This window comes from Dipodomys spectabilis, unplaced genomic scaffold, assembly GCF_019054845.1.
Source record: "Dipodomys spectabilis isolate Male_0828 unplaced genomic scaffold, ASM1905484v1 ptg000175l, whole genome shotgun sequence".
In the NCBI taxonomy this organism is placed as follows: Eukaryota; Metazoa; Chordata; class Mammalia; order Rodentia; family Heteromyidae; genus Dipodomys; species Dipodomys spectabilis.
Window position 1 is genome coordinate 2,926,596 of NW_024870852.1, and position 25,974 is coordinate 2,952,569.

General features: G+C 39.6%; 1 protein-coding gene across 1 annotated transcript in view; it reads left to right on the forward strand.

Moving 5' to 3' along the window:
- Positions 1 to 25,552, forward strand: part of Pak5 (p21 (RAC1) activated kinase 5) — a 65,226-nt gene extending 39,674 nt beyond the window's left edge. Inside the window, exons 3-8 of the mRNA XM_042694718.1 lie at positions 10,761 to 11,252; positions 12,481 to 12,614; positions 13,314 to 13,440; positions 21,175 to 21,300; positions 22,896 to 23,030; positions 25,397 to 25,552. Coding sequence (XP_042550652.1) covers positions 10,761 to 11,252; positions 12,481 to 12,614; positions 13,314 to 13,440; positions 21,175 to 21,300; positions 22,896 to 23,030; positions 25,397 to 25,552 — 1,170 coding nt within the window. The remainder of the gene's footprint in view (positions 1 to 10,760; positions 11,253 to 12,480; positions 12,615 to 13,313; positions 13,441 to 21,174; positions 21,301 to 22,895; positions 23,031 to 25,396) is intronic.
- The last annotated feature ends 422 nt before the right edge of the window (positions 25,553 to 25,974 follow it).

The following is a 25,974-nucleotide window of genomic DNA, read 5'->3' on the forward strand; positions in this document are numbered from 1 at the left end:
GTTTCATTTAGCAGTAAGGTTTCTCAACCTTGGCCCTGTTGATCCCAGTTTGTACCTGGTAAGTCATCGTGATGAAGGACTCTCATCATTGTAAGGTATTTAACAGTATCTCTGGCCTCTACTCACTAGATGCTAGAATCACCCTCCTTTCCTGTAGCACCCCAAATTAGCTCTAATGGATCTGGATACCACCAAATGCCCCATCAGCAGTAGATCACAAAACATATTTGAGGATATTTGAAGGTAGAGTTTTTGGAGACAAACCACGTGAGTTTTGGTCCAAATCATTACCACTTATTAACTAGGTGAGTAAATTTGCTCAATTGTTCCCACACTTCTGCCTCATCATGGTTGTGAGGGTTAAATAAGTTAATGAGTTAGAATAGCTTAATTATTAAGACATGTAACTTACATGTCAGTCTGTATGTAGCACATACAGATGATAAATTCACTATGTTCTAAACTTGGTGAGCAGCATTTTGCAGGCACTCAGTTTAGTCCTTACAACAGGTCTAGAAGAGTCCAGGTTTTTATGTTTTGCAGTTGAGGAAACTGAGACATCAAGACTAAGACATTCTTTAGAATATGAATGTCAATAGCTCTCTCTGGATTTAAAACCACATCCTTCGGATTCCAAAGTCTGTGTGTCTAGAACATTCCTACTTCCCCAGAAGAAAACTGAAGAGGGAGAAAAGTGGATATGAGGTCTTAAGACATAGTCACACGCTGCCAGCAGCCCTTATCTTGCTGGTAGGGAACAGGCAAAAATTCAGGGATGAATTTGGAATGCATAAGAAACACTCTCTACTTTCTGGCATTGGTAGAATGGAATTATCAAGTTCCCTCATATGAGCTAGGAGTAAAACTGATCTTTTTTTTGCCAGTCCTGGGGCTTGAACGCAGGGTCTGGGCACTGTCCCTGACCTTCATTTGCTCAAGGCTAGCACTCTACAACTTAAGCCACAGCGCCACACTTACGCCTTTTTCTGTTTATGTGGTACTGAGGAATCAAACCCAGGACTTCATTCATGCTGGGCAAGCACTCTACCACTAGGCCACATTCTGGTACCCTGGTATTGTGTATTTATTTGAATTAGGGAAGGGAAGGGGAACAACAGAATGGTGAGACAAAGGACAAGGGGGAACCAATACAACAGCCATATATACAAGACAATATGCTGGAAATGATCTGTACAACTTGGGGGTCCAGGGAGGGAAAGTAGGAGAAAAATGAGGGAAGAGGTAACAAGTTTGACAAGAAATGTACTTACTACCTTACTTGTGTAACTTAACCACTCTGTACATCATATTGACAATAAAACAAACAATTAAAAAAAAAACACAAAAAACTGAAACCACAAGCGGTGAAGGAACCATTAGGCGAAAAGATCCCTAGTACTTTCTTGCACACTTTTTTACCTTAAGTGATAATCTTGTTTGATCTTTTTTTTTTTTTTTTAAGATAGTCAGACACTGGGCACCAGTGGCTCACATCTGTAATTCTAGCTACTCAAGAGGCTGAGATTTAAGGATCACTATTCAAAGCCAGCCTAATCAGGAAAGTCATAATCTTGTCTCTAGCCAGCAAAAAGCTGGAAGTAGAGGTGTGGCTCAAATGGTAGAGGACCAGCCTTAAGCTAAAAAGCTAAGAAAAAGTACCCAGGCCCCTTGAACTCAAGTCATAGTACCAGCGCGCATGCGCGCATGTCCCCACACACACACACACACACACACACACACACACACACACGCACGCACAATAATCAGAAAATCGTTTTTTTCACTCATTATGGAAGAATACAAATTCTTGAATTTTATTCCAAGATTGAGCACTTATGAGCTATATGACACTCTCTATGTCTATTACTTCATCTGTACAGTGAATTTTAGTCCTTACTCATGAGGATTAAATAAGGGTAATAAACATGACAAGCACTCTGCAGTAGACCTTATTCCCAGGAATATTTCTTTTTTATTGTTATTGTAGAGTTGATACACAAAGGGGTTACAGTTATATGAACCAATTAATGAGTAATGAATACAATTCTTCTTTAAACCATGTCTCCTTTTCCATCACTCTCTTCCAATCTTTCCCTCCCCTCCCCATCCATAAGATAACCAGTTCATTTCCCACATAGTGTCTAGTGAGTGTCACTGTTGTATTCATTCATCTATGTTCTACCTTTTACGTGCCTTCTTTTTCCCTTCCAAATACAAACTAACAAACAAGACAAAAGGAAAAGAAAACAAAAACAGTAAGAATGGCAACTGAAAAAATCTCCCTTTTTCTTGGAGTTCATTTCATAGAACATTATTTTCTATGATCATCTGTACATACAGATTGAGCCTTTGTCCACCACTCCTATGCATATCCTCCTTTGGCATCTGTATGTGAATGACGAGGATCCTCTATAATTTATCATGTCCCAGTGTGTGTTTATTTATTTATTTGTTTGCTTGTTTGTTTATTCATTTCATTCAGTGCATTTACACAATGGAATTCCACTCATCCATCAGAAAGAATGATATGGTACCATTCCTAAGGAACTGGAAAGAATTGGAAAAAAATTATATTAAGCAAAGTAAGTCAGAGCTAAAGAAACATAGGCTGCATGGTTTCCCTCGTCTGTGGTAACCAGAATGTGCCTATAAGTCTACAAGTAAACACGTTGAATGACCAGGAATATTTCTTGTTGGGAAACATGTAACCAATCTTCTAATGCCAGCAACGGGAATGGTTTCTTTGTGTAATCTTTACCTATTTGCAACATACACATGACTCAAACATTGGACTGTCTTCCCTTTAGAGATGTGTGGGTTACAGAGTAGCTGAGTGCCTACCTCAAGGGAATACACAAATCTCACCGTCTGAGTTGGCCTGAGGACCCCAGCCTCACTACCAATGTTTTCTATACTCTGTCCAATGGAAATGAAATTCACAAACCTTCCCTAGCAACCAGAGGCTACAGTGAGCACTATTTATATACCTCCTACCCACAACTCCAGCTCACCTCACCACCTCTTCTGCATGGGGCTGCAACAGTGACCAAGGCTACGTCTCTAGGTGACCTACAGAGGTGGCATGTATAGGGGCACTGAGTAAAGAATGATAGATACAAAGAAAAGTATGGCCTGATTCCCAAGCCTTCTTCTTGTGGTCACCCGAGCAATAGTTTCTACCTTTTAGTAGCTACCATTTTTCTTTCTCTGCAAGGAAAAGCAATCGATAGAGTATGTTTAGTCTTCTTGATTCAGTGACTCATTTCTTGTGGCACATGACAGATTCAGCCACTGCTCTTTTTCTATTGAGGATCCTTTCAGAGACCCCTTGGGGTTCGATGTACTATGAAATGATAATTCTACTGAGGCCTGGTGGGCTACACTAAAAATCTGAAAGAGAAAAGAGAATCACTTTTATTTATTGCCTTTAGATTTATTTTCCTTATGTAAGGGCTCCTATAGGATGTACACTTAAGATTCATAGTGCATCCCAGGTGACTCAGTGCCACATCTTGATATCTGCCTTTGCTGATGGAGACTTTCCAGGTTCTCTGCATGATACATCTTCCTATAAAAGCTCTTGTGGTTCAAAGTATGTGGTAATTTGGTTGTTATGAGTGGGTTTCTCCATTACTAAACTTAAAACTAAATGAATCTCAGCGAGTATTGCCAATCCTCCAGCTCTCCCAGAGGCCCTGACACATTTGAACAGTATTTGGAGTCAATTCTCACAAGTTCAGAGTCCCTCCACAAGCTCCAGGCAGTGAGGGATGGCAGGTCAGAGCAATCTGCTCTTTAAAAGAGAATGCATTCTAGGAGTCTGGAACAGCAACTGTGGGGGGTTAATTGGATATGCCATTTCAGAGGTGGAGAGAGAGCCTGAAAAAAATAGTATGCTTGTGCATGCTGATCTTAGATTTGGTTGTTTCTTCGTAGAACTGGGCCTTGCCTATTTGCAGAGGTCATGAACTGCTTTTCTGAACTCCTTCAGCATGCTTTTGTCATATATTTTTGTAAGACAAGGAAGTAAAATGGCTTTCCAAACTTAATATCATTAGGTATCTGTTCATACATGCCTAAATGGGTAGCTGATATATGGCTGCAGGATTTTTCCGGCAAAATGCTCAACATGGCGGATAGCTTTCTGCTACATGCCATTTGGAAATCCAGACAGTGTGTCCAACCATCCAGAAGTTAACCTCCTTCTGAAGCACTCCCACATCAGATTTTTTAGAGGCTACCAAGGCCAGCCCATGATCTTTATGCCTTATCAATGATCGTACATATTTCTCTCTTTTATTACGTATACATTGAAATAGTGTACTGTATCCCCTTTGTCATCCAACTAGGGAGAATGTAAAATATTCACTAGGAAATAGGGCTGCTCCATTTTGCACATAATTGTGGCTGGGGACAAATCAAAGTTTGGATGCAATTGGAGATAAAATAATTCCTTAAGACCCTACAATAAGATAGACTTGAGCTCTTGTCAGCAGCCACCTTGGTCAGAGAAGCAGAGACTGGCTACCCAAGGGTGGAGACCTACCAGATTAGCTTGTTGGCTACAGGCCAGGCTGCACACCCCAAGGCAGAGTGATGAGTGGATGGTGGAATCACCTCCCATCCATTGTGTTTCCTGCCAGTGGAGGTTGGGGGGGGGGGGGGAACACCGGAATTGCAAAGCACAGCTAGAGGGCCATGAAACTTAATGTATCCCCTTTCCCTAATTATCAGTCTCAAATGTTTCATTTGAGGAAGCAAATTAGTGATTCTCCCTGGAGCTCTTGCAAGCTTCCCAAATCCAAGGCTGTCCCTGTTAACATCTTCCTCTGAGTCAAGTCAGGAACATTTAAGATGTCCTTTGTATGGCCAGATAATAGAGCACTGTGATTTGCTTTTTATCTCACCTTTGATTTATGCTGAGCAATAAGTAGCACTCAATCTGGCTTCTTTTTAAAGCTTTCTTTCTTTCCTTCTTTTTTTTTCTTTCCCTCCCTCCCTCTCTCCCTCCCCCTCTCTCTTTCTTTCTTTCCTTCCTTCCTTCTTTCTTTCCTTTCTTTCTTTCTTCTTTAGAAATGAGCTATCTCTTGTTTTATTATGCTCCAGCAAAAGTGTATTGGAGCATTACATCCAAGCACTGGAAGCATCTGCCTCCTATCTCTGTAACTCTCCATCCTTCACAGAACATTCCATAGTCTCCATTCTATGGGTGCAGTCTCCCACTGTGGCCACCTGGCACACCCAAGTCCTGGCATCATCCATCTATGGTCTCCTTGTTGTCAGTGCAGAAGGCCACGGTGACAAATAGATGCTGTGACAGGATTATTTTTCTTCTTTTCTTTCTCCCACCCTCCCCCTTGCTAAGGATTTTTTTTCCCCAAGCCTTGGCATAAAATGGTCAAAGGATGTTCTACTGCAGAATTCAATTTCACAGTTCAGTTGGGTCCTTGATTACACTGCCAAATTCAGATTAATGTGCATTTAACTAACATGGATCAGGGGAATTCTGGCTGACAGCCAGTCGTAATCGGAGCAATTGATAGCTGTGAGGAGTTTTATATCCTGTCCTCCCCAGTGCACTACTGCTGAAATTGATTGATTAAATGAATTCATTGCTATAATTATTTATAATTTTGATACATCGCAAGCCTATGTCTGACCCTATCCTTGGAGATGTTGCATTTATTGTAGAAGGCTGAGCTGGGAATTATTTATTCCCTTATAACACAGCCTTTTTCTCCTTTTTTTTACATTTTGAGTAGAGACATGAAAAAGTACATTTCTATAAGAATTAAGTCCTGGCAACTGAAAAATAATGGTGCATTATTAACCACTTCCAAAAGGAAGGAAACTGTGGCTGTGATGACTTATTCATGCTGCCAGTATTTTTAATGATTCTTGCAAAGAGAATTTTGCCTCCACATATATCTGATTTTCAATGATCATGAGTGCCCTCATAAGACTGGAGCTAAGCAGTTTGGCAGCCTGGACAATCATTTACAAAACAATTGATCTAGCTTCTCTGATTACATCCTGCCATATGGAAATCTTTCTTTAAACTATGTGGACTCCTGGCTTAATTCCTTAGGAGTTATGTGTTCACAAAGCACAAGATTATTTTTTTCTAGAGGAATAGGGATAGTCTTGGTGGTTTCTCTATTGTTTTCTCTTCTACATGGCAGTTTTCTACTCCTAGTCAGCATATAGAAACCCTTGTGATCAGGTCTGGCAAGGGTAAACCAGATATGTAAATTCCTTGGAAATGATTTTGAGCATGGACAATGACAGATATATTGGATTCACTTATTTAATAGCATCCTTTTCACTGGTCCAACACCACTGCATTGTCATCTGGCTAAATAATTAGATCCACATCTTTCTCACAGTAGCACGGAGAAGATACTCATATGAACTCCATGCTGGCTTTCTTTAGATTGGAGGAAAGGTTACAGAGTTCAAGCTTGACTCCTTTGCATATATAAAAGAGAATAGAAAAACAGATTCATAATTTATGTTTCACCTACTTCCACATAGAGACTATCTTGAGAAAGGAAACTTCAAAGAGGACAATTAAATAACTGTAAATTTGTTCAAGAACCATGTAAGTAAGGAGGAAGCCTCATCCCAGAAAAGCAGCTTGGCCTTTCTTCCTCAAAAAAAAAAAAAAAAAAAGCATTAAAGAAAGCTTGGACATAAATATGACAAAATACAAAGTTTTGCTTTGACCGATGCAGAAATGAAAATGATGAATTATGTGTATAGTTGTTCACTATTTTTTAAAAAAATATTTTGAGCTGATTTCTCTATGCCAAAACTATTTTTAAAATGAAAATGTCTTTAGTCCCATTCTACTAAGCATTATCATCCATCATTTTCTGGCCCAATTTTTACATCTTGCTCCAGGCTGCGCAGAATTCTTTCCTCACACATCTTTTCCTCTACTTCCCCACCCCATACTGAAGCATCCTTAGTAGGCTTAATCTCTGCAGTTGGTGTACACTCTGCTCGCCTATATCTTGGCCGTATCTCTCACTTATCATGGAAGCATATCTCTGTGAACTTACACAGGGCCCAAGTGCTAATGTGATTCTGACTGTGATTTAATCTTCATTCTAACTTCTGAATGAACTCTGGACCTTTATGTGTCCTACTTAAACACTCTGTGCCTCAATCCCCTTTCCAGTAAAATAGAACAATTATGGGGCCTATTGCCTAACTTGAGGTATAAATACAATAATGTTCATTGAGTACTTGAAAGAGTCTCTGAAATGTGGAAGGCAGCGATGGCCATTATCAACCTTAGTGTTTATTAGAGCAATCATTCCATGAGCAAAGTCCCTACTTGGGCTCCCAGGAAAATGTCAGAGCATTTTTATAAGAAGAAAAGATACTCGGTCTTGGTTATACCTGGTATGTAGGTGACAAGTCATGGTAGAAGTGGCAAGGAAGGCAAGAAAGCAGGCCTGTGTTGTCAGTGTGCTGAGCAGCTAGGATTTCCAGAAGCCTTCTACTGGGAGTACAGGTCAGACCCAAGGAGAAGAAGAATGGGGTTGTATGATCCTATCATGAATATGACAGCATTTTCCTCGCAGCACCTCACTTTTACAATAAGAAAACATGATGAGTTGCTACTTAATTGACTCCTGGAGTTAAAAAAAAATAAAAAAGACCAAAGCCTGTCAGAAATCTGTGGGCCTGGAATAGTATTCCTCTGGTATCCAAAGCTGATAGGTTATAACCCAAATGATAGCCACAGTTCAGTGATGCCCCATACAGCATCTCTCCTACACTTCTTCACAAAGTCAGAGTATATATTCCCTCACCTGAGCAGAACAGTTAATTCTCCTTTGAGTAAATCGAGATTGATTCTAAAAATTGTCTTTTATAGCAGTGGTTCTTCCTTCTTGCTTAAAGAATCTGTACCTCTTACCAGCAAGCTATGAGAGCCAATTGCAGCTTTTTGTCACCAAGACCTAATTTCAACGACATTTAGCTCCCAGCAAACAACTCTGCTTTCTTCCTGTAACCAGAAGTTGTCTTCTTCATGCAGGTAGGCATCCTCTGCTGCATGCCACAAGCTGGCTGTTCAGAGTTGACCCTAATAATGCTGCCTGACAAGAGACGGAGGGAGAATGGGGCCTAATGCTGTGTGAAGCAGTGTTTATGATTCCTAAAGGATACAGCTTTCCTGTCTGTAATATATCTACAGAGATCAGTGAGACCGGCTTGTGGAGAAGGAATACAATTTTGTTGCAAGTACAGAGCAAATTCTGTAAGAAAAACACAGGAAGGTGATAGCTTGCTTCAGGTTCCAAGACATGCCTCTGAGAGTATAAAAGTCAAAGATCTCCCTTCACCTTGCCACTGGCCTTGCTGGCTAATGAGAACTGTATTTAAAGCAACAACTCAGTTGTTTAATTACCCTAATATTTATTTCACTCCTACACATCTCTACTGTGTATACATGAGCACATGAATCAGCCTTTTTCTAATATACAGTATTTTAAATACAACATGCTATTTTTAGTGAACATTTTTATTTTTGAAAAGAATTTTATTGTAAAGGTGATAGAGGGGTTACAGTTACATAAATCAGATAATGAGTACATTTTTTTTAACAGTGCCACCCCCTCCCTCATTTTCTTCCAGTTTCTTCCCTCCTGTTTCCCAAGTTGTATAGTTCATTTCCCACAAAGTGTATCACTGCTGAATTGGTTCCCACTATTTCTATGTTTACCCTTCCCTCCCCAAATCAGATAAACCTATATATAAGACAAAGGGTACAGAAATCAAAAACAGCAACAAAAGGGAATAAACCAAAGGGGAAAAAATAAGAACTACAAACAGTACAATAAACAAATACAAATCTACAGGTAAACCCAATTGATAGTAAAAGACAAAAATTTACACGTTTGGACATGATTAATTAAACAGCACTAGAAACATTCACACAGTGACACCAAAGTGGGATATTCTTAGGAGAGGATCACAAGGGCTCAATAACTGTGTGCCATATGATCACGTAAAATGATCTTTATTGAAATGAACTCCAGGAAATGGAAATAATATATTGTTTAATATGTTGCATTCAAAAATATTTTGCCTGATTGTCTTGAGGATTCATATGCAGGAATATCCATGCCACCAGCACTTTGGGCATCTTCAATAAATAGTAACTCGTTTTACTAATATTACAGTTACCATTTATTCTCTCCTTTGGTAGAGTATGATGGGTTAGGACCTTAAACCACTTGCTTTCTTTACAGTGTCTCCCAAGATCCATTGAAAGCCAGACCTCACTGCTCTTCTTTCCTCAGTTGCACATGATGAGAGTTGTTACTCCTTCCACTGCCGCCTTTGCTTCCTTGGTATAACACTGGCCACTACTTTTTATATCTTTCTCAAGGTCCTCCTCCTGTTCTTTCTGGTCTCTAGATGTTCAAGTGTATGGACTGCCTTTTCTAGCCTCAAAGTTTAATACCACCTACTCAGGTTCTTGTTTTTAGCCTTAAATTTTTCCTGGACTTGGAGCAGGGAACATTTCCTCATGGATGTCAAATTCTTCTCTCAAGTTTAATGTGGTTATAGCAGAACTCTTGATTTCTTTTCCTGTGTCAGTTATATCTATTACTGTGTAAAAATATTGCAAAGTTTCATAGTTTAAAACAATTGTAAGCATTTATCATCTTATGATTTCTCTAATCAGGCATCCTATCACAAACTATCAACTTGAGTTCTAGAACAAACTGTCTCACAAAACAGAATGTATTACTGTTCATCAAATCCCCATTTCCCAGCCCTCTAAAAATAAGATATTCAAACTATTCACTATTTCACAATTTATGTATGCCAGGTGTTTGGAAAGGCTGAGCTAGTTAGTTCTGTCTTAGTATCTCTCCTGGGATTTCAGTCAAGATGTCACCCAGGGCAAATTATCTAAGAGCTAGGATCTCCTTCCAGGGTGGTTCACATGGCTTTTGGCTGAAGGCTTCTATTTCTAGCTAGCTCTTGGTAGTAAGTTTGTTCCTTACCATAGAATTTTCAAGTGCCCTCATGAGAAGGACCTGAAGAAAGCTAGAAAAAGTGATGAGTGACAAAGCAGAGACACTCTATTGACTGTTGTAGCCTTTCCCTTCTACCTAACACACACACACACACACACACACACACACACACACACACACACACACTTCAAGGATGCAAAATCTGAAGTATGGGAAAAGGCATCCGAGTTTGAATGTCTCCCCTAAATGCTGGCTGAACACTGTCTTCTAATGAGAGATGGAGGGCTTTCATTCCTGAATAGAAGGACTTCCTGAGTAGAGTAGCAAGTGCACCTTGAATAAGGCACGCTTGAATTAAAACACCTCTCTGTGAGCTCTGTTGGGAGAAAGGGTGCTGTGCAAGATGGTCAAAATAATTAGTTTGGTCAAAAGAGATCGATGGCATGCATGAAAACAGAGCAGTGAAACTTGCTGAAATTGAATGAAGAACGAGGGTATGGGAGAGTGATAAGGAGAAAGATTGGTTGGAATGCATTGTGTACATGCATAGAAATGTGAAAACGATATCCCACTCTCTAGAGAGCTCTCTATATTAGAACACTTCTGTGGTGCACAAGGTTAAGTAGGCGCTCACTCACTGACAGTGTCCCAGCTAGGTTTTCTCTTCACCTTTTGGTGTTCATTCTGCCACCTGTTGGTTTGGTTTTACATGGTATCTAGCATGTGACTGTTCTCCATTCATGCCTGTCTTCCCAGGTGGATTATGATCGAGCACAGATGGTCCTCAGTCCTCCACTGTCAGGGTCCGACACCTATCCCAGGGGCCCCACCAAACTACCTCAAAGTCAAAGCAAAGCAGGCTACCCCTCAAGCAGCCACCAGTACCCTTCTGGGTACCACAAAGCTACCCTGTACCAACATCCTTCCTTGCAGACCAGTTCCCAGTACATGTCTACGGCATCTTACCTGAGCTCTCTCAGCATCTCATCCAGCACCTATCCCCCACCCAGCTGGGGCTCCTCCTCAGACCAGCAACCCTCCAGAGTATCCCATGAACAGTTCCGGGCTGCGCTGCAACTTGTGGTCAGTCCAGGAGACCCCAGGGAATACTTGGATAACTTCATCAAAATCGGAGAAGGGTCAACAGGCATTGTGTGCATTGCAACAGAGAAACACACAGGGAAACAAGTAGCAGTGAAGAAAATGGATCTCCGAAAGCAGCAACGACGAGAGCTACTTTTTAATGAGGTAAATGGTGTCTTTGGGATCATCCTCTCGGTCCAATAGAATATGTATTTCTCGCTTCAAAAAGTAGCACATGTATGTTTATGAAGACATAAAAACATATTGAAAATAGAAAAGCAAAACTAATCCACTGCAATATTCTCTTCTAGTCTTCTAGTTCTCTTCTAGTGTTTTATGTGTATCAGCCACTGTGTTAAGCAGTAGACTAGTGTGACCTCTCAGCAAGCAACCCTATGAAGCAGAAAGAGGCCATTACCAGTGGATCAAGGAAATCTGAACTCAGATAAGTTAAGTGACTAGCTCAGGATCATATAAGTTGACAGCAGATCTGGGATTTAAATCCTGTCTAGCAGATTCCAGATCTCACAGTAAGTTCAAGGTGAATGGGATTTGAGCATCTTCCCTAGTCACTATTTCTCATCTTGAAATTTACAACCCCAAAATTGATTATTATAATATGGGCATTATATATACATATAAATTATTGATAACCCCAAAATTTTGCAAGTAGATATAAAGCAGCAGTTCCTGGAAGTTCCATCTTCAAGTTAAACTTTTTATACCTATATCATATGTAGCTTTCTTTAGGTTATTTTGTATTATCATAAACTAGCTATACAAAGTGGTTTCAATTCAACATATCATCACATTTAGTTTTCCCTTCCAAATACATTCTTTGTATTCAGACCAAATATTCCTCAGATTCAATACATAATTTTTCCTCATGAGAAATTAAGTTGGTCTCATATAGCCCTTCCTCTAATAATTATTCCTTTCATTCATTTATGGGACTCAAATATCAGAAAAGAAAGAAAGGAAGAGAGAGAAAGAGAGAGAGAGAAAGAGGGAGGAGGGAGGGAGAACGGGAGGGAGGGAGGAAGGAAGGGAAGAATAGTCAACTAAGGGTCCAATTTAAGTGCAAATCTTGCTGTAGTTCAACATGTTTTTATTTCAGTCTCTTTTTATCTATCCCTATCCCAATCGTGTGTGTGTGTGTATGTGTGTGTGTGGTTCCAATGTTTGACTGACCAGCCACTACAAATGTAAACTCTCTTAATTCTTCTTAATCCTACTCACTACCTTTGTCTATCCCAGCTAGCCCTTTGTCTATAGTAGATTTCCAAAGCAATTCTCCTGCAATCTATACCTCTCAGGTACAGGTGTGGTCACAGAAAATCAACAACCAGATTTCACCTTCACAAGTCAACCAGTGTTGTTCTCACTCATCCAGGTCGTGATAATGCGGGATTACCACCATGACAACGTGGTTGACATGTACAATAGTTACCTTGTTGGTGATGAACTATGGGTGGTCATGGAGTTTCTAGAAGGTGGTGCCTTGACAGACATTGTCACTCATACCAGGTAATTTTTTTCTTATTATGAATCAGACAGATAACACAAGGTGTTTATTATTCCCCTCTTGGCACATGACTTTTATGAACGCTTCATAAATTATAGTTGTTTGGAGCCAAGAAACACAAGTTGGCTTCTCCTAGGTGCCACCAATGTGTGCATTGCAGTGTTGTGCACATAGGGTTCTCTCATTGAATTAACATTCAGCCTGCCCTCAGAAGCTCCCTAATACCTATTGATTAAAAGTCAGCACTGTCAGTTAACAGATCCTCAGACTTCTCTACACATCCAATAGAGTGCTAAAATTGAGTTTTATCCACCTGAATTCTCATATGGCTAACGCCGCCACTTTGGGCATCTGGAGTGGTGGGATGGAGGTGGGGAGATAGAAGATCAAAGTTATAACAAACCTGTTAGGAGAGAGCACATCTTTAATTTTGGCTTAATACAGTCAAGTTCACCTTATGTCTATGGAAATGCGTTTGCACCTACAACTCAAAAGCTGACCAACTTTCCTTGGATTAATATTAGACCGCATCATTCTCAGCGCCAAGCCTTATATTCTAAAAATCATAGCCCAGAGACACCCCTTTCTTTGCATATTGTCCTGATATGGGCCAGCCACAAGGTTTCCCACAGAAGTGGCTTCTCTTGAGCATTAGAAAATATTCTTAAACTCATCTTGCTCTTCTACTATTTCCTTTCTAGAATGAATGAAGAACAGATAGCTACTGTCTGTCTGTCAGTCCTGAGAGCTCTGTCATACCTTCACAATCAAGGAGTGATTCACAGGGATATAAAGAGTGACTCCATCCTCCTGACAAGTGATGGCCGGGTGAGATTTTCATGTTGCATCCCCTCCACAGTTAACTCTGTCACATTGTCTGTCATGGGTATTATTCTTTTTATGAATGCTTTTTCAGGATTCTATTTTTCTTCCTAAGTCACAAGCTATTCTCCATACTTCCTAAAACATACAAAAAGGAAATTAACTCTCTATCCTCTTTGTCATCCTGTTACTCAGAATTACCTATGACTCGAGTTTGATGGATAATGTTCCTCTTTTACAATGAGCGTAGGAAGTAATGGCAAGCATGGGAAGTTCTTCATCATTGAAGGAGAGGAGGGGACTTTTCTAGGGCTGTGTCTATCCCCTTCCTGTGATTCACAGGGTATTGCATGGCTTCAATGCCTCTCAGAGATCCCTAGAATAAATAGATAACCAACTTCACTTGAGTAATTTGAGGAGAGCTTGTTAAAAGAGAGCTTGTGAACCACTGGACACTGGTGGCTCATACTTGTATTGCTAGCTATTCAGAAGGCTGAAAAGTAGAGAAAATTGTTGTTTGGGTTTTTGAGGGTTTTTTGCCTGTGCAGCCAGAAAAGTCCTTGAGATTCTATCTCCAATTAAACAGCAAAATGCTATACTGGAACTATGAATCAATTGGTAGAGCACCAGCCATGAGCAAACAAGCTGAGCAAGAATTCAATGCCCTGAGTTCAAGCCCTGGTACAGATAGACACACATACAAAGAATGGTTTACTAAAGTGTGAGCACATGTGGGAAAATAATAAAGAATAGAGTACCAGGAAAAGTTCAGTGTTCTAAAACAGACCAACAATCTTAGCACCCATTCTTGAAAAGGGGAAGTGGAGAATTAGCTGCTGAAACTTTGAAATAGAGGTTGTTAAATTCCGAGTTGCCTGGACACAGCACTACACAAGACTACATAGTGACCTTAAACATGACCTGAGGAATAAATATGCCAACTTCACTCTGCTCCTTGATTCTGGTCTCCTAGTGTTTTTACCGGCTCAACCCAGGCAGAAGCTACCAGTAAAGTCTTTGCTGTTGTTAGTCCAAAACCTCAGAATAAAGTATAGAATGATTCTGGAAGGACAAACAGGAAATACTGATCACATTAATGTATCTCCATGTTCCAACTTCTGTACTTCTCAACACTACATCCTGCATAAGGGATTTTATTGGAATGTGTTGCCCTAATAGGGAATGAAACATACAACAGCCAAAGAAACAATGAATTGACATTCCAGAGAAGGCTTACATGGAAGAGTTTGCAAGCATAGATTTTCACCATTTAGCCCTTCTGATACCCTGAAACTCCATCTGATATAACGGCCTTGGGATGATGGAGCCAAAATCCCTTTAATGTTTCTGGCTTTTATAATCCAGCAACTTCAGCCCTATGAAAATATGTTCATATTCATCAGAATTTTCCCAGGAATCATTAGAAGGTAGACCTGGGAGAAACAACCCATGCATTTTGGCCTCTTCTATTTTGTTTTAAAATTTCATTGCAGATAATTTGGTAGACTTAGAAAAGAACAGAAGACAAAAATAAAGATCACTTACAGTCTTATTGTCAATTTTCCCGTACTTGCATATACATTTATATATAATTGGCCATCTTGAGATAATATTTAATGAAAAGTTTATTTTTTATTTAATATCTTCAAGTAGTTTTACAGAGGGGTTTCAAACGAATGCATCAGTTTACAAGCACAATGCATTTGGTCAATGACACCCCTTTATCATTCTCCCCCATCTCATCCAACCCCAATTAATAGAAAGTTTTAATTTTGGAGAGGGGGGTCTGGTTGTGGAGCCTGAACTCTGGGCCTGGGTGCTGCCCCTCAGCTCTTCAGCTCAAGGCTAGAGCTCTACCACTTGAGCCACAGTGCCACTTTCGGCTTTTTTCTTTTTGCTTATGTGGTGCTGAGGAATCGAACCCAGGGCCTCATGCATGCAAGGCAAGCACTCTACCACTGAGCCACCTTCCCAGCCCCTAAGTACTGCTTTTTACATTAGTGTGGCTAAAAGTTTTTAAAGGATGGTATACGTTCAAGTATGTGTATCAGGGGCTGGGAAGGTGGCTCAGCGGTAGAGCACTTGCCTTGCATGCTTGAGGCCGTGGGTTTGATTCCTTAGCACCACATAAGCAAAAAGAAAAAAGCCGGAAGTGGCCCTGTGGCTCAAGTAGGTAGAGCACTAGCCTTGAGCTGAAAAGCTGAGGGACAGCGCCCAGGCCCAGAGTTCAGGCCCCACGACTGGACCCCCCCCCCAAAAAAAAAAAGTATGTGTATCAGTCATGTTTTGCATGTAACAAATCACTTAACACAAAATAGTAAAAACAACAATCATGTATTTGCTCACAATCTGTGTGGGTCATCAGTTTGAATTGACATGTATCTGGGACAGCTGGTCTCTGCTCCAGGTGTCATCAGCTGAGATCTCTGGCATTTGTGACCAGTCTACATTTGATGGCCTTCCTCTCACTTACCTAAATGTGGACTGCTTCTCAGGGAAGTCACTCAGTGACATATTCAATTAACACTCATCCCCAGGTAGAGCATTCCTGGCTAATTCTTATGGCAATGATCACAGGTTCTCATAAACAACAAGAAAAGAAAGTCCTAAATTTAGATGATAAAATCCAGATTTAAAGGATGAGACAGAGATTCCTTTTCTTGACATGCTAATGCATGTGGGTCCAGGAAGGAAAAGAAGGTGTGTCCCTGTTTTTTCTTTTTTGTTTTCTTTTTTTTTGGACAATATCTCATACAGAAAGGGAAGTGTAAGAAAATGGCAAGAATCCTCTCCTAGCCTGACTCATAGAACACCCAGGTGAGGCGCTATTATCTAAGAACACAATTTTCAAAACAATGAATTCATATGTAAATCAGCTCTGGACACTACTGACACTTACAGGAAATAAAAAAAAAAAAAATAAGTCAAATCCAAGCCAAGTTTTTTTTCTCTGTGTCTGGAGACTGGTAGTGTGGGCTTCCTTCCTGAAGGAACATATCTGATGTCAAAATCAGATCAAAGATGAATTGGCTAAAAAATTTATTTGAAGATCTTATGAAATAATTCAGCTGTCATTCTCAACGCCAGAAAACTTTGTCACAAATATTTCTTGAGCCCCTATGCACCTATAAAACTCACAGGGGAAGACCCATTATTGAATGGTGCAATAGTCTTCCATTCATTCCATAAAAATTTGCCAGGGATAGTTGACGGTTATAGGTCCTAAGGATGAATAATTTGAACACAAATTTAACTGAGGAGGGGGGAGTACAATAATAAGCGAACAACATCAGACAAGTGATAGTAAGTGCTAACCTTTCTGTAATTAGTTTAATCAGAGCCAGGAGAAAGAAGTGTGATAAGGTCAGAGCTCTACTATAGAGGACAGAGAAGGCCCCTCAGATACAATGACATTACAGGTCTATGTCAGAGAAAATTGTGTTCTGAGCAGAAGAAGCAAGCAGCATGTTGAGTGGACCTTGTGCCTCTTAGCTACATTGTTCAATCACATTTCAGAAGAGTGCACCATATTGATTCCAATGGACTTTTCCAGTTTCTACAAAGAAAGAAAATATATTTTTACATTGAAAAAGTAGAGAGGATGAGGGAAGAGGTGACACTCACCAAAATGTACTGGCTTGTTGAACTGAAATCCCTCTGTACAACTATATAAAGATAATAGAAATAACTTCAACAAACAGCGAAAGAGAGAAGAGTGGGGATGTACTATCTCTGCTCTAGGCAAGGACTAAAAGTACATTTTTAACTTTGAAAGGAACTGTCACACAAGTTTTCAGAGCGGATATACCACTTTACCTTATCACTAGCTGAGTATGGAGATATAGCTTTATCACTGTTTTTCATTTTAGTTATTCTTATGCAATGATTCATTGTAGTTTTAATTTGTACTTCTCTAATGTTAATTATAATGAAGAGAAATAATGAATACTTCATGTGTAGCATTCATTTTCAAAAAATGGCAACAATAATATCTCTTATCCAATGAATTTTTCTTACACCTTGACTTAATTCTCTTCCCACTGAGGAGACTTAATTCTTCTCTCCACTGAATCTGGAAGGGTTTAGCACAAAATACTCAACTAAGGTATAAGAAATAATTTACTTGGGGACACATTTAGAACTTCTTCTATTCTGCATTCTTGCTACTCAACAGATGGTATCTGTCCTAAGGCGGCAGAAAGAAGCTACTCTATAAATTGATAGCTGTTTAGTTTTGTTGGTGCCAATTCTGGGGCTTGAACTTAAGGCCTGAATGCTGACCTTGAGCTTCTTTTGCTCAAGGTTAGCATTTTATCACTTGAGCCACAACTCCACTTTTGGCTTTTTTTGGTAGTGTAGAAGAGATAAGAGTCTCACAGACTTTCCTGCCTGGGCTGGCTTTGAACTGTGATCCTCAGATCTCAGCCTTCTGACTACAAGATTACAGACATGAGCCCCCAGCATCTGGCTGAATTGACTACTTTTATTATGTCTCCACCTCCGTCCTTTAAGAATCCCTGATTCCTAGCTGGGACACATTAGAAATGGTTTGGATATTCTGTTTTAAATAGAAGCTCTGTCTGGCCCTAGACACCAGTCCTCTGGTGCTTGTATAACAAACTACATCTTCTTTTAGAGTGTGCAGTGTGCTAACTGTAGTTCTCTCTGCCTAACTGCAATAGGAAGACAGGGTGTTTTCCTAGGCTTCCAAGTTATACAATTCCATCTAAAATAAGGCTCATCCACAAGGCTGTGTGATTTGCTTTTAAGATCTGCTTAAAGTGCTTTATTATACTCATTACTTGAGTTCTCATTATCTACTTGCAGATTTATTTGGACAAATGTTGTATGCAATTATGCTCTCTTAGAAAATTGTCTCTTTTATGTACTTGGATGAGTAAAAAAAAAAATCATACAAAAGCACTTTACTCCTACAACAGAGGAACAGACCTAACTTCCAAGTGTCTAGTTTCAATTTCCTATCTTACACTTGGTTGGGAATATAATTATTAGCATGCCAGATGCTGAGAGTTTGAGGGTTGTTTTTCCCAAGTCAGCTAAGAGAAAACAGGATTAGAGACACTGACAGGCAAAGCTGCTAATACGAAAATGCTGATCCATTCACCTGCTTTAATCACTGAGATTTCTTAAATTTACAGGCAAATGGAATGTATAGGTATGATTGTTGCTCCTCTTCTATAGCTGTGGGTAGTTTTACACATTTGTTCACAGTTGAACTTTGGAAAAAATAAACACATATGCTTATAAGAGAGGCAGACAGACAGAGACAGGGTGAATACTCAGAGAAAAGCAAAGACACAGAGACAGTGTTTCCTGAAATGAATTCACCTTTCTTCACAGAACTAAACTTGCTAGATTCTTTTTTTAATGCTCTATTTTAATTCTATCCATTAAACTTAGGCTGCCTGAATACTGTAAAGTGTCTATCAAAGTTTAACAGCATTATGATAAAGCTTACCAGCTACCTAAAACTCAGTCTTTCATATTTACCTACTACCAGCACCCTTACTTCCCACCTTTGCTCTTACTCATGGTGGCCTTTGGTGGAAGGAAATGTGAGCCTTCAAGGTAATGAAGACAAGTCTCATCTTTTAACTCCTTTCTGTTCCTGGCCTTAGTTTACTTGGACTTTTCTGCTACCTGGTGATGATGACCATTTCTCTCTCTCTCTTTCTCTGTCTCTGTCTGTCTGTCTCTTTCTCTCTTTCTCTCTCTCTTTTTTCCTCTCTGAATCCAAATAATAACATTAATACAATAACACTAATACATTTGTCCATATTCATTCTCAGGAGTCTGTATCATTTCTATTATTGATGTTCATCCATTCATTCAGCAAACTATTTTCTGGACTTGTTTTGGGCCAAACACTATGGTGGGTCTTAAAGCTACAGAGATAGATATTTTTAAAGCTCAAAGAAGATTTAAGGTAAGATAAAAGAGTCAGGGGTGATTCTCATGAGTTCAGCTTCAGTGGCTAAGAGGATGCTGATGCCATTAACTGGTCCAGGAGAAATAAAGATGAGAGTTCAGATTTAGGAGTAGAGAGAAGAATACCAGGTTTAATAGAAAGTGTCAGTGTTCATCCATGTGGAAATATATGCTAATTGAATATTCAGAGACATACTGTTGTTTTTTGTTATTGTTGTTGTTGTTTATAATTGTTTGCTTATTTGTTGTTGTTGGAGTACAGAGGAATTAACCCAGAGCCTTGCTAATACTAGGCAAGTGCTTAACCACTGAGCTATACTCCTAATCCAAGATACAAGTTCTGGACTAAGGAGAGTATTCTGAATTAAGTATGGGAAAGAAAAGAACACTTGGCACAAGTAGCTGAAAAAGGAAGAAACAAGATTTGAAACCATAACTAAGAATATCCAATACTTAAGGTATAGACAGGAAAAGGATAGAAGGAAAAAGTTTAGAAGTTCATAGGAATATGAAGAATATGAAAAGAAGCCTCCTACCTTATAGACTTTATGTATGATCTACAGAAAGTTTTTTTTTTTTTTTTTTGTCAGTCGTGGGGCTTGAACTCTGGGCCTGAGCGCTGTACCTCAGCTCTTCAGCTCAAGGCTAGCGCTCTACCACTTGAGCTACAGCACCACTTCCGGGTTTCTGGTGGTTTATTGGAGATAAGAGTTTCACGGACTTTCCTGCTTGGGCTGGCTTTGAGCCTCGATTCTCAGCTCTCAGCCTTTTGAGTAGCTAGGATTACAAGTGTGAGCCACCGGTGCCGGGCTACAGAAAGTTTTAACTTCAAATAGTCATCTTAAACCATTGCAAATCAGGGCTGGAACTGTTGTTTTCTTTTGAAAACTAATAATTCTAAGTGGCCCATTGATGTTCTCTTCAATAATGACATCTGAAGTTCATAGCTGACCAGGAATTATGGCTCCCCAGAAATAGACATAATCCTAGTCCTTTCCAATATATAAGCCACCTAACAGTGCACTGTGTTTTTAAGCCTGTTCTCAAGAATATAGGACCTTTGTGAAGGAATTTTCAGGTTTTTTGTTTGCAGGGGGGGCTGGGAGGGGGAGATGGAATACTAAGAACTGAACTCTGAGCATCACACTTAAGCAAGTTTCCCAATATTGGAGCCACACTTCTAGCCTTTATGTTGTCATCTGTTTTTCAGATTTGATCTTGTACTTTTTCAACTTAGATCATGGTTCTCTTACCTCTACTTCTGAAGTAACTTGGATTAAGATATATGCCAGCTGACCTGTGCTTTTAAATACTTTTATGATATTAAAGATGAATAACCTATACTTATGCAGGGCCCTTGGAATGAACACCCTAAATGCTTCACAACCAAGCGTAATATACTTACACTAAAACATCATCTGTTATGTTAACTTGAAGTAAGAGGTTTGCAATTTAGTTAAATGTATTATTTGAGGCATATTGAATTTGTAAGAGTGTTTTTGTTGTTGGCCCATCATTTTTTTTAATACATGATGAAAACTGCAGGGATTTTGCAAGCCAACCTCTGAGTATACCTGTGTGGGATTTCCTTACTCAGCAGATCTGAGTAAACAGGATCTACGGGTCCTTAGAGGATGTGGCAACCTCTTCCTTAATGTTTCTGAGATCTGTTAATGAATTTGAATTTGAAATATTCTTGGTCCACATGCTGACGTGTACATTTATATTTCTATGTCCAGCAGGTGAAGTTTGCAAACTGTTCATTGGTCGCTTGCCTTCTTTCCTTTTCAGATAAAGCTGTCTGACTTTGGTTTCTGTGCCCAAGTTTCCAAAGAGGTGCCAAAGAGGAAATCCCTAGTGGGCACTCCATACTGGATGGCACCAGAGGTGATCTCCAGGCTACCTTATGGAACAGAGGTAAGGATGGAGCAGTCATTGTTTGAGAGGGGCGGGGCCCAGGATGGGCTCAAGGATCTAGTGGCCTTAAGACAATTGGTGGCCTCAAGAGATCATAGCAATGAATTCTCACTCCACATTTGACTCCTGCTTACTGGCTTGACTGTGGCAGAAAGGACACCAGCCATCACTTAGATTAGCACCACAGTATTGATCTAAGGGCGTTGACTGCAAACCTACAATGAACATCGGGGCAGGTGACAGAAGTGGCCACTCAAACTGTGGTCAAGCTTTCAGTGGCAGGCTCAACAAAGCAAAGCAGAACAACATGAACAACAGCTTGGCAGTGCACTGGTGACCGGTTACGATGTTACAGAGAAAAGAAAGAAGCCAGAGAAAATGCCATCGATAAAGTAATGCTTGAGCAAATAATATCTTCACACAGGAGAAAAAAGTAACTTATGTGACTATGTAACTTACATAACACACTCCAAATAACCTTCAATTTCTATTCCCCTGAAAAGGAGACAGTAACCTATTAAGGGGGAGGGATTGGATATATGCAAAGGATGAGCTGGAGGGAGTGGAGTGAAGGCCTTCTAGGAAAGAGAATACAGAAGCTCTAAGACTCATAGGCTATATAACTTAGGAAGGCCAAGATGTGTTAGCTGAGCTTAGTATGGTCTACTTATTGTGGTCCAGATAGATGGTGATTCTAAGTAGAGTCATGGAAAGATAAGTAAAAGATATCTGCCTATGTTCAGAGAGGCTCTGCTGTCCTTCCCTTTTGTGCTTGACCTCAGATGAGCATTCCATACAAATTGTTTTTACTCACGGAGATATCAGGAGATAAAAATCCTCTGTGCAGGTCAATGCAAGCAGTACAATAATAATGCAAAGGACAGACAAGAGGTGTAATGAGGCCATAATGGGAAATGACTAGAGCTGGGAATTTATAGCTGTGTCCTGCCTTCCATTCTTTACACAGACAGAAGCAATTGTCATCTCCTTTTCTTTTCTCTTTTCTCCAATGTCTAAAAATTGTTCATAAAGCCAGGTTCTAATGTGCATGCTGCTTCAATATGAGAAAATACCAAGGGAAAACTCCAATGTAAGCAGAGAAATCTAGTTTTAAAAATTAAATTAGTAAAAAAATAAATCAGACTATATTTTATACCATCCCATGTAGCTTCTTGAAGTTTGTTATGAAGATATCAAAAACTTTTATTATGGTTTAAATAAAATTTCTCCCCTATTTTCATAACATCAAATTTTAGGATTAAAATAAAAATCTTCCCTGATTTCACAGTTAGGTACAACAGTTAACCAGGTGAAAAGTAAAGTTCTAAACATTAAAACATTAAAGATATTCATTTGTTCCTAAATGGTGTGGACCTTTCATTACAGTTGTCTTTAAAAAGCAAAAAAAAAAAAAAAAAAAAGACTATTAGCAAAAATCTTGGAAAACAACCTGCAAGGTTCTGTACTGTACATGTTGAGAAGTGACAAGTACCTATTAGTTTATGAATGAGTTGGCTCTATTGGGTTCCATAGATGCATCCAACATTCCAGAGTGTTCCACTTGCCTGACACAACCAGTGGATTGTACTTCACAGGTCGACATCTGGTCCCTTGGGATCATGGTGATCGAGATGATCGACGGAGAGCCCCCTTACTTCAACGAGCCTCCCCTCCAAGCAATGCGGAGGATCCGGGACAGTTTACCTCCAAGAGTGAAGGACCTACACAAGGTGAGGAGCATTGCATGTTATGAGGTCTGGGACAGTTACTGGATCCCCTGGCTTCTCTGTTGTTTTGAACACTGCCCTATGATATCTAGTGGAGAGAAAGCTTTTGACTTTCCTGCATGGACTTTGGAGCTAACTCCAAATCTTTTTTTTTCTTCTGTTTATTAGTGGACCAGTGACCCAGCCTCTCCAAATCCAAAGCCTTTTTTTTTTTTTTTAAATCAAATGGGGGCGTAAGCTTCTCATCTCATAAAGGGCTGAGCCAGGTGCTGCACTCAACACTCCTTTACTACACACCTGTTACCTGCAGAGATTTCTAATTACTGGGACTATTTCAGCATGAGACCTCGGGTTTCCTGACTCTTGTGGACCTTGAATTCTAGTTTGAGAAGCAGATAATAAACCACAGGAAATAGCTAAACAAAATAATGGCCGTAATGACATGAGGTGAAGAGAGAACAAAGAGATGGTTTAAGTTGAAGAACAAGGGACACCTATCTGAGCTAAGATCTAGAGAAAGACGACACTAGTCGTACAAATAGCTGGGAGAAAATTATCCTAGGTTGAAGGGACAGAAATTCCAAGGACCTAAACAAAGAAAGAAGGTGTATATCGGTACAGCAAGGTGGGAAATTAGGCAAAGAGAGGATTTGTCAGACAAGTTGGCAAGGACTAGATTGTGGAAGGCAATAACAGGCATATTAGCATAATGTACATTAGGGATTTTCTAAGACTGGTCAAGAAGAATGAAGCTCAGGAAACAATGACAGGTCTAAGAATCTCTACTACTAGAATTGTCAGCTCTCTGCAGGACCTGCTGAAAGGTTCATGTCCACAGGACATCTACAGATCCTGGCCTGTCCACATTTACTGTCATCTGCTTCATGAGAATGAGAGAGAATGTTTGTGATTGAGTCTCTCCTTTCCTTTCACCCAAATCTTAGGAAAGAGCCTCAGTTGAATCATTCATACAAATTGTTTTGATTTGCATTTCTTTTACGGCCAGAGAAGTTGAACATTTCTTCATGTGTCTGTTGGACATTCTTATTTCCTCTTCAAAGAAGTCTCTCTTTAAGTTTTTAGCCCACTAATTAATGGAGTGGTTGTTTCTTTGAGGATTTGTTTTTGAGGGATTTAATATTTTTTGAGTTCTAAGTATATTTTAGATTTCAGGCCCTTGTCTCTTGTATGGCTAGTGAAGATCTTCTCCCAATCCCTGGGCTTTCTATTGGTCTTGCTAGCTATGTCCTTTGCCATGCAGAAGCTCTGCAGTTTAATGCAATCCCATTTGTCTAATCTTTCTTTTATTTGTTGTGTTTCTGGGTCTTTATTAAGAAAATTTTGATTTGTGCCAAGGAACCCTAGAGTATGAACCTGCAACAACAACAAAATCCAGTTGACTGCAATAGGAACTTGAAAAAGTTTAAATAATTTAAAAATGACTAAAGATGGAATGTATTAAAATTGTCCCATACTTATCATGCCAATGTTCTCCACGCCATCCATGTACAGTGGCAGCTTCAATCTTAATAGTCAAAACAGGAACTATTAAAAGTTGTTTCCCAAACGAGCAAACAATGTATGATATAATTAGACAGTGAACACTAAATGACAACGAAATGTGAACCTTTGTCAGATTTATCAGGAATGAATCTCACAGACAGAATGCTGAATGATAAAGCCAGAGTTCACAGCATATGACTTGGTTTCAGTAAAGCACAAACGTAAAGTATGTGCTTAGAGTTGAGGAGAGCAGTGAATTTTTTACTTATTTTCAGGAAAGGAGTCTGAGACAGCTTTTAGGGTATAGTAGCAATATTCTAGATCCTGATGTAAATATATGTTAAAAATCTGTGAGGCATTCACTCAATATGTATGCATGTAAACGTAGACAAGGTGTATTTCCAAAAAAATTATACAAAATTTAAGGTAAAAATGAGACCTCTGTCAGATGTCCTTACAGAAGCTTATTTCTCTTCAAGAAAGAGGAATCCAGAGAACCTAGTTGTATCACATATACACATATACACACATATAATGTATCTGTATATGTGAGAGATACGTATATGTCATGTGACCAAGACCCTATATGTATGATCACTTCATAAGAGTTGTTCTTATAACTACTCTTGCCATTGTGATTGTATCCAGTAAATGCATTTTCGTTTCCCCCAATTATTTCAAACTTGGGCTACAGTGAAGAAAACACTATGTGTTAATAATGACAATATTTACTTCTATTTCTGTAACATCTTTCTCCTTTAGATGATTTTCCAGAAGTTGTTGCTAGGATTAACTGGGAAGCCTGGCAGGGGACTAGGTAAGCTTCCTATTTTAGTTCTCAACACAGCATCTGTGTGTTTTCTCAGGTGTCTTCAGTGCTCCGAGGATTCCTAGACCTGATGTTGGTGAGGGAGCCCTCTCAGAGAGCCACAGCCCAAGAACTCCTTGGACACCCATTCTTAAAATTGGCAGGTCCGCCATCTTGCATCGTTCCACTGATGAGACAATACAGACATCACTGAGCTGAGGATTCTTATAAATGGCAAAGCTAGGTGAGAACATAAGAATAATTCAGGAGAACACAAGGAAAACCACAGAACATATACATGGCCTGTCCATTCAAGACCAGCTGACTGGTGGAACAGTGCCATGACCAGCAGGGTTCCACAGACCAGGGCATCTTCGTCTGTCTTAAATAGGCATCTCTCCACTGACAGCTGGCATGGTCATTGGGAGCATGGCTTTAAGAAGTCATTATTATATTTTGCAGCCCTTCATCCAGCAAATCAGAAGGACTCAGTACAAACTCCGTTATGATATATCCTAGCCACATGCAGGGTACCGCATAGGATTTTCTATATTGAAAGAATACTTTTCTGGCAAAAAAAAAAAGAAAGAAAGGAAAACAAAAAAGCACTTTTTTCTTAATGGTAGCAGTGTAATG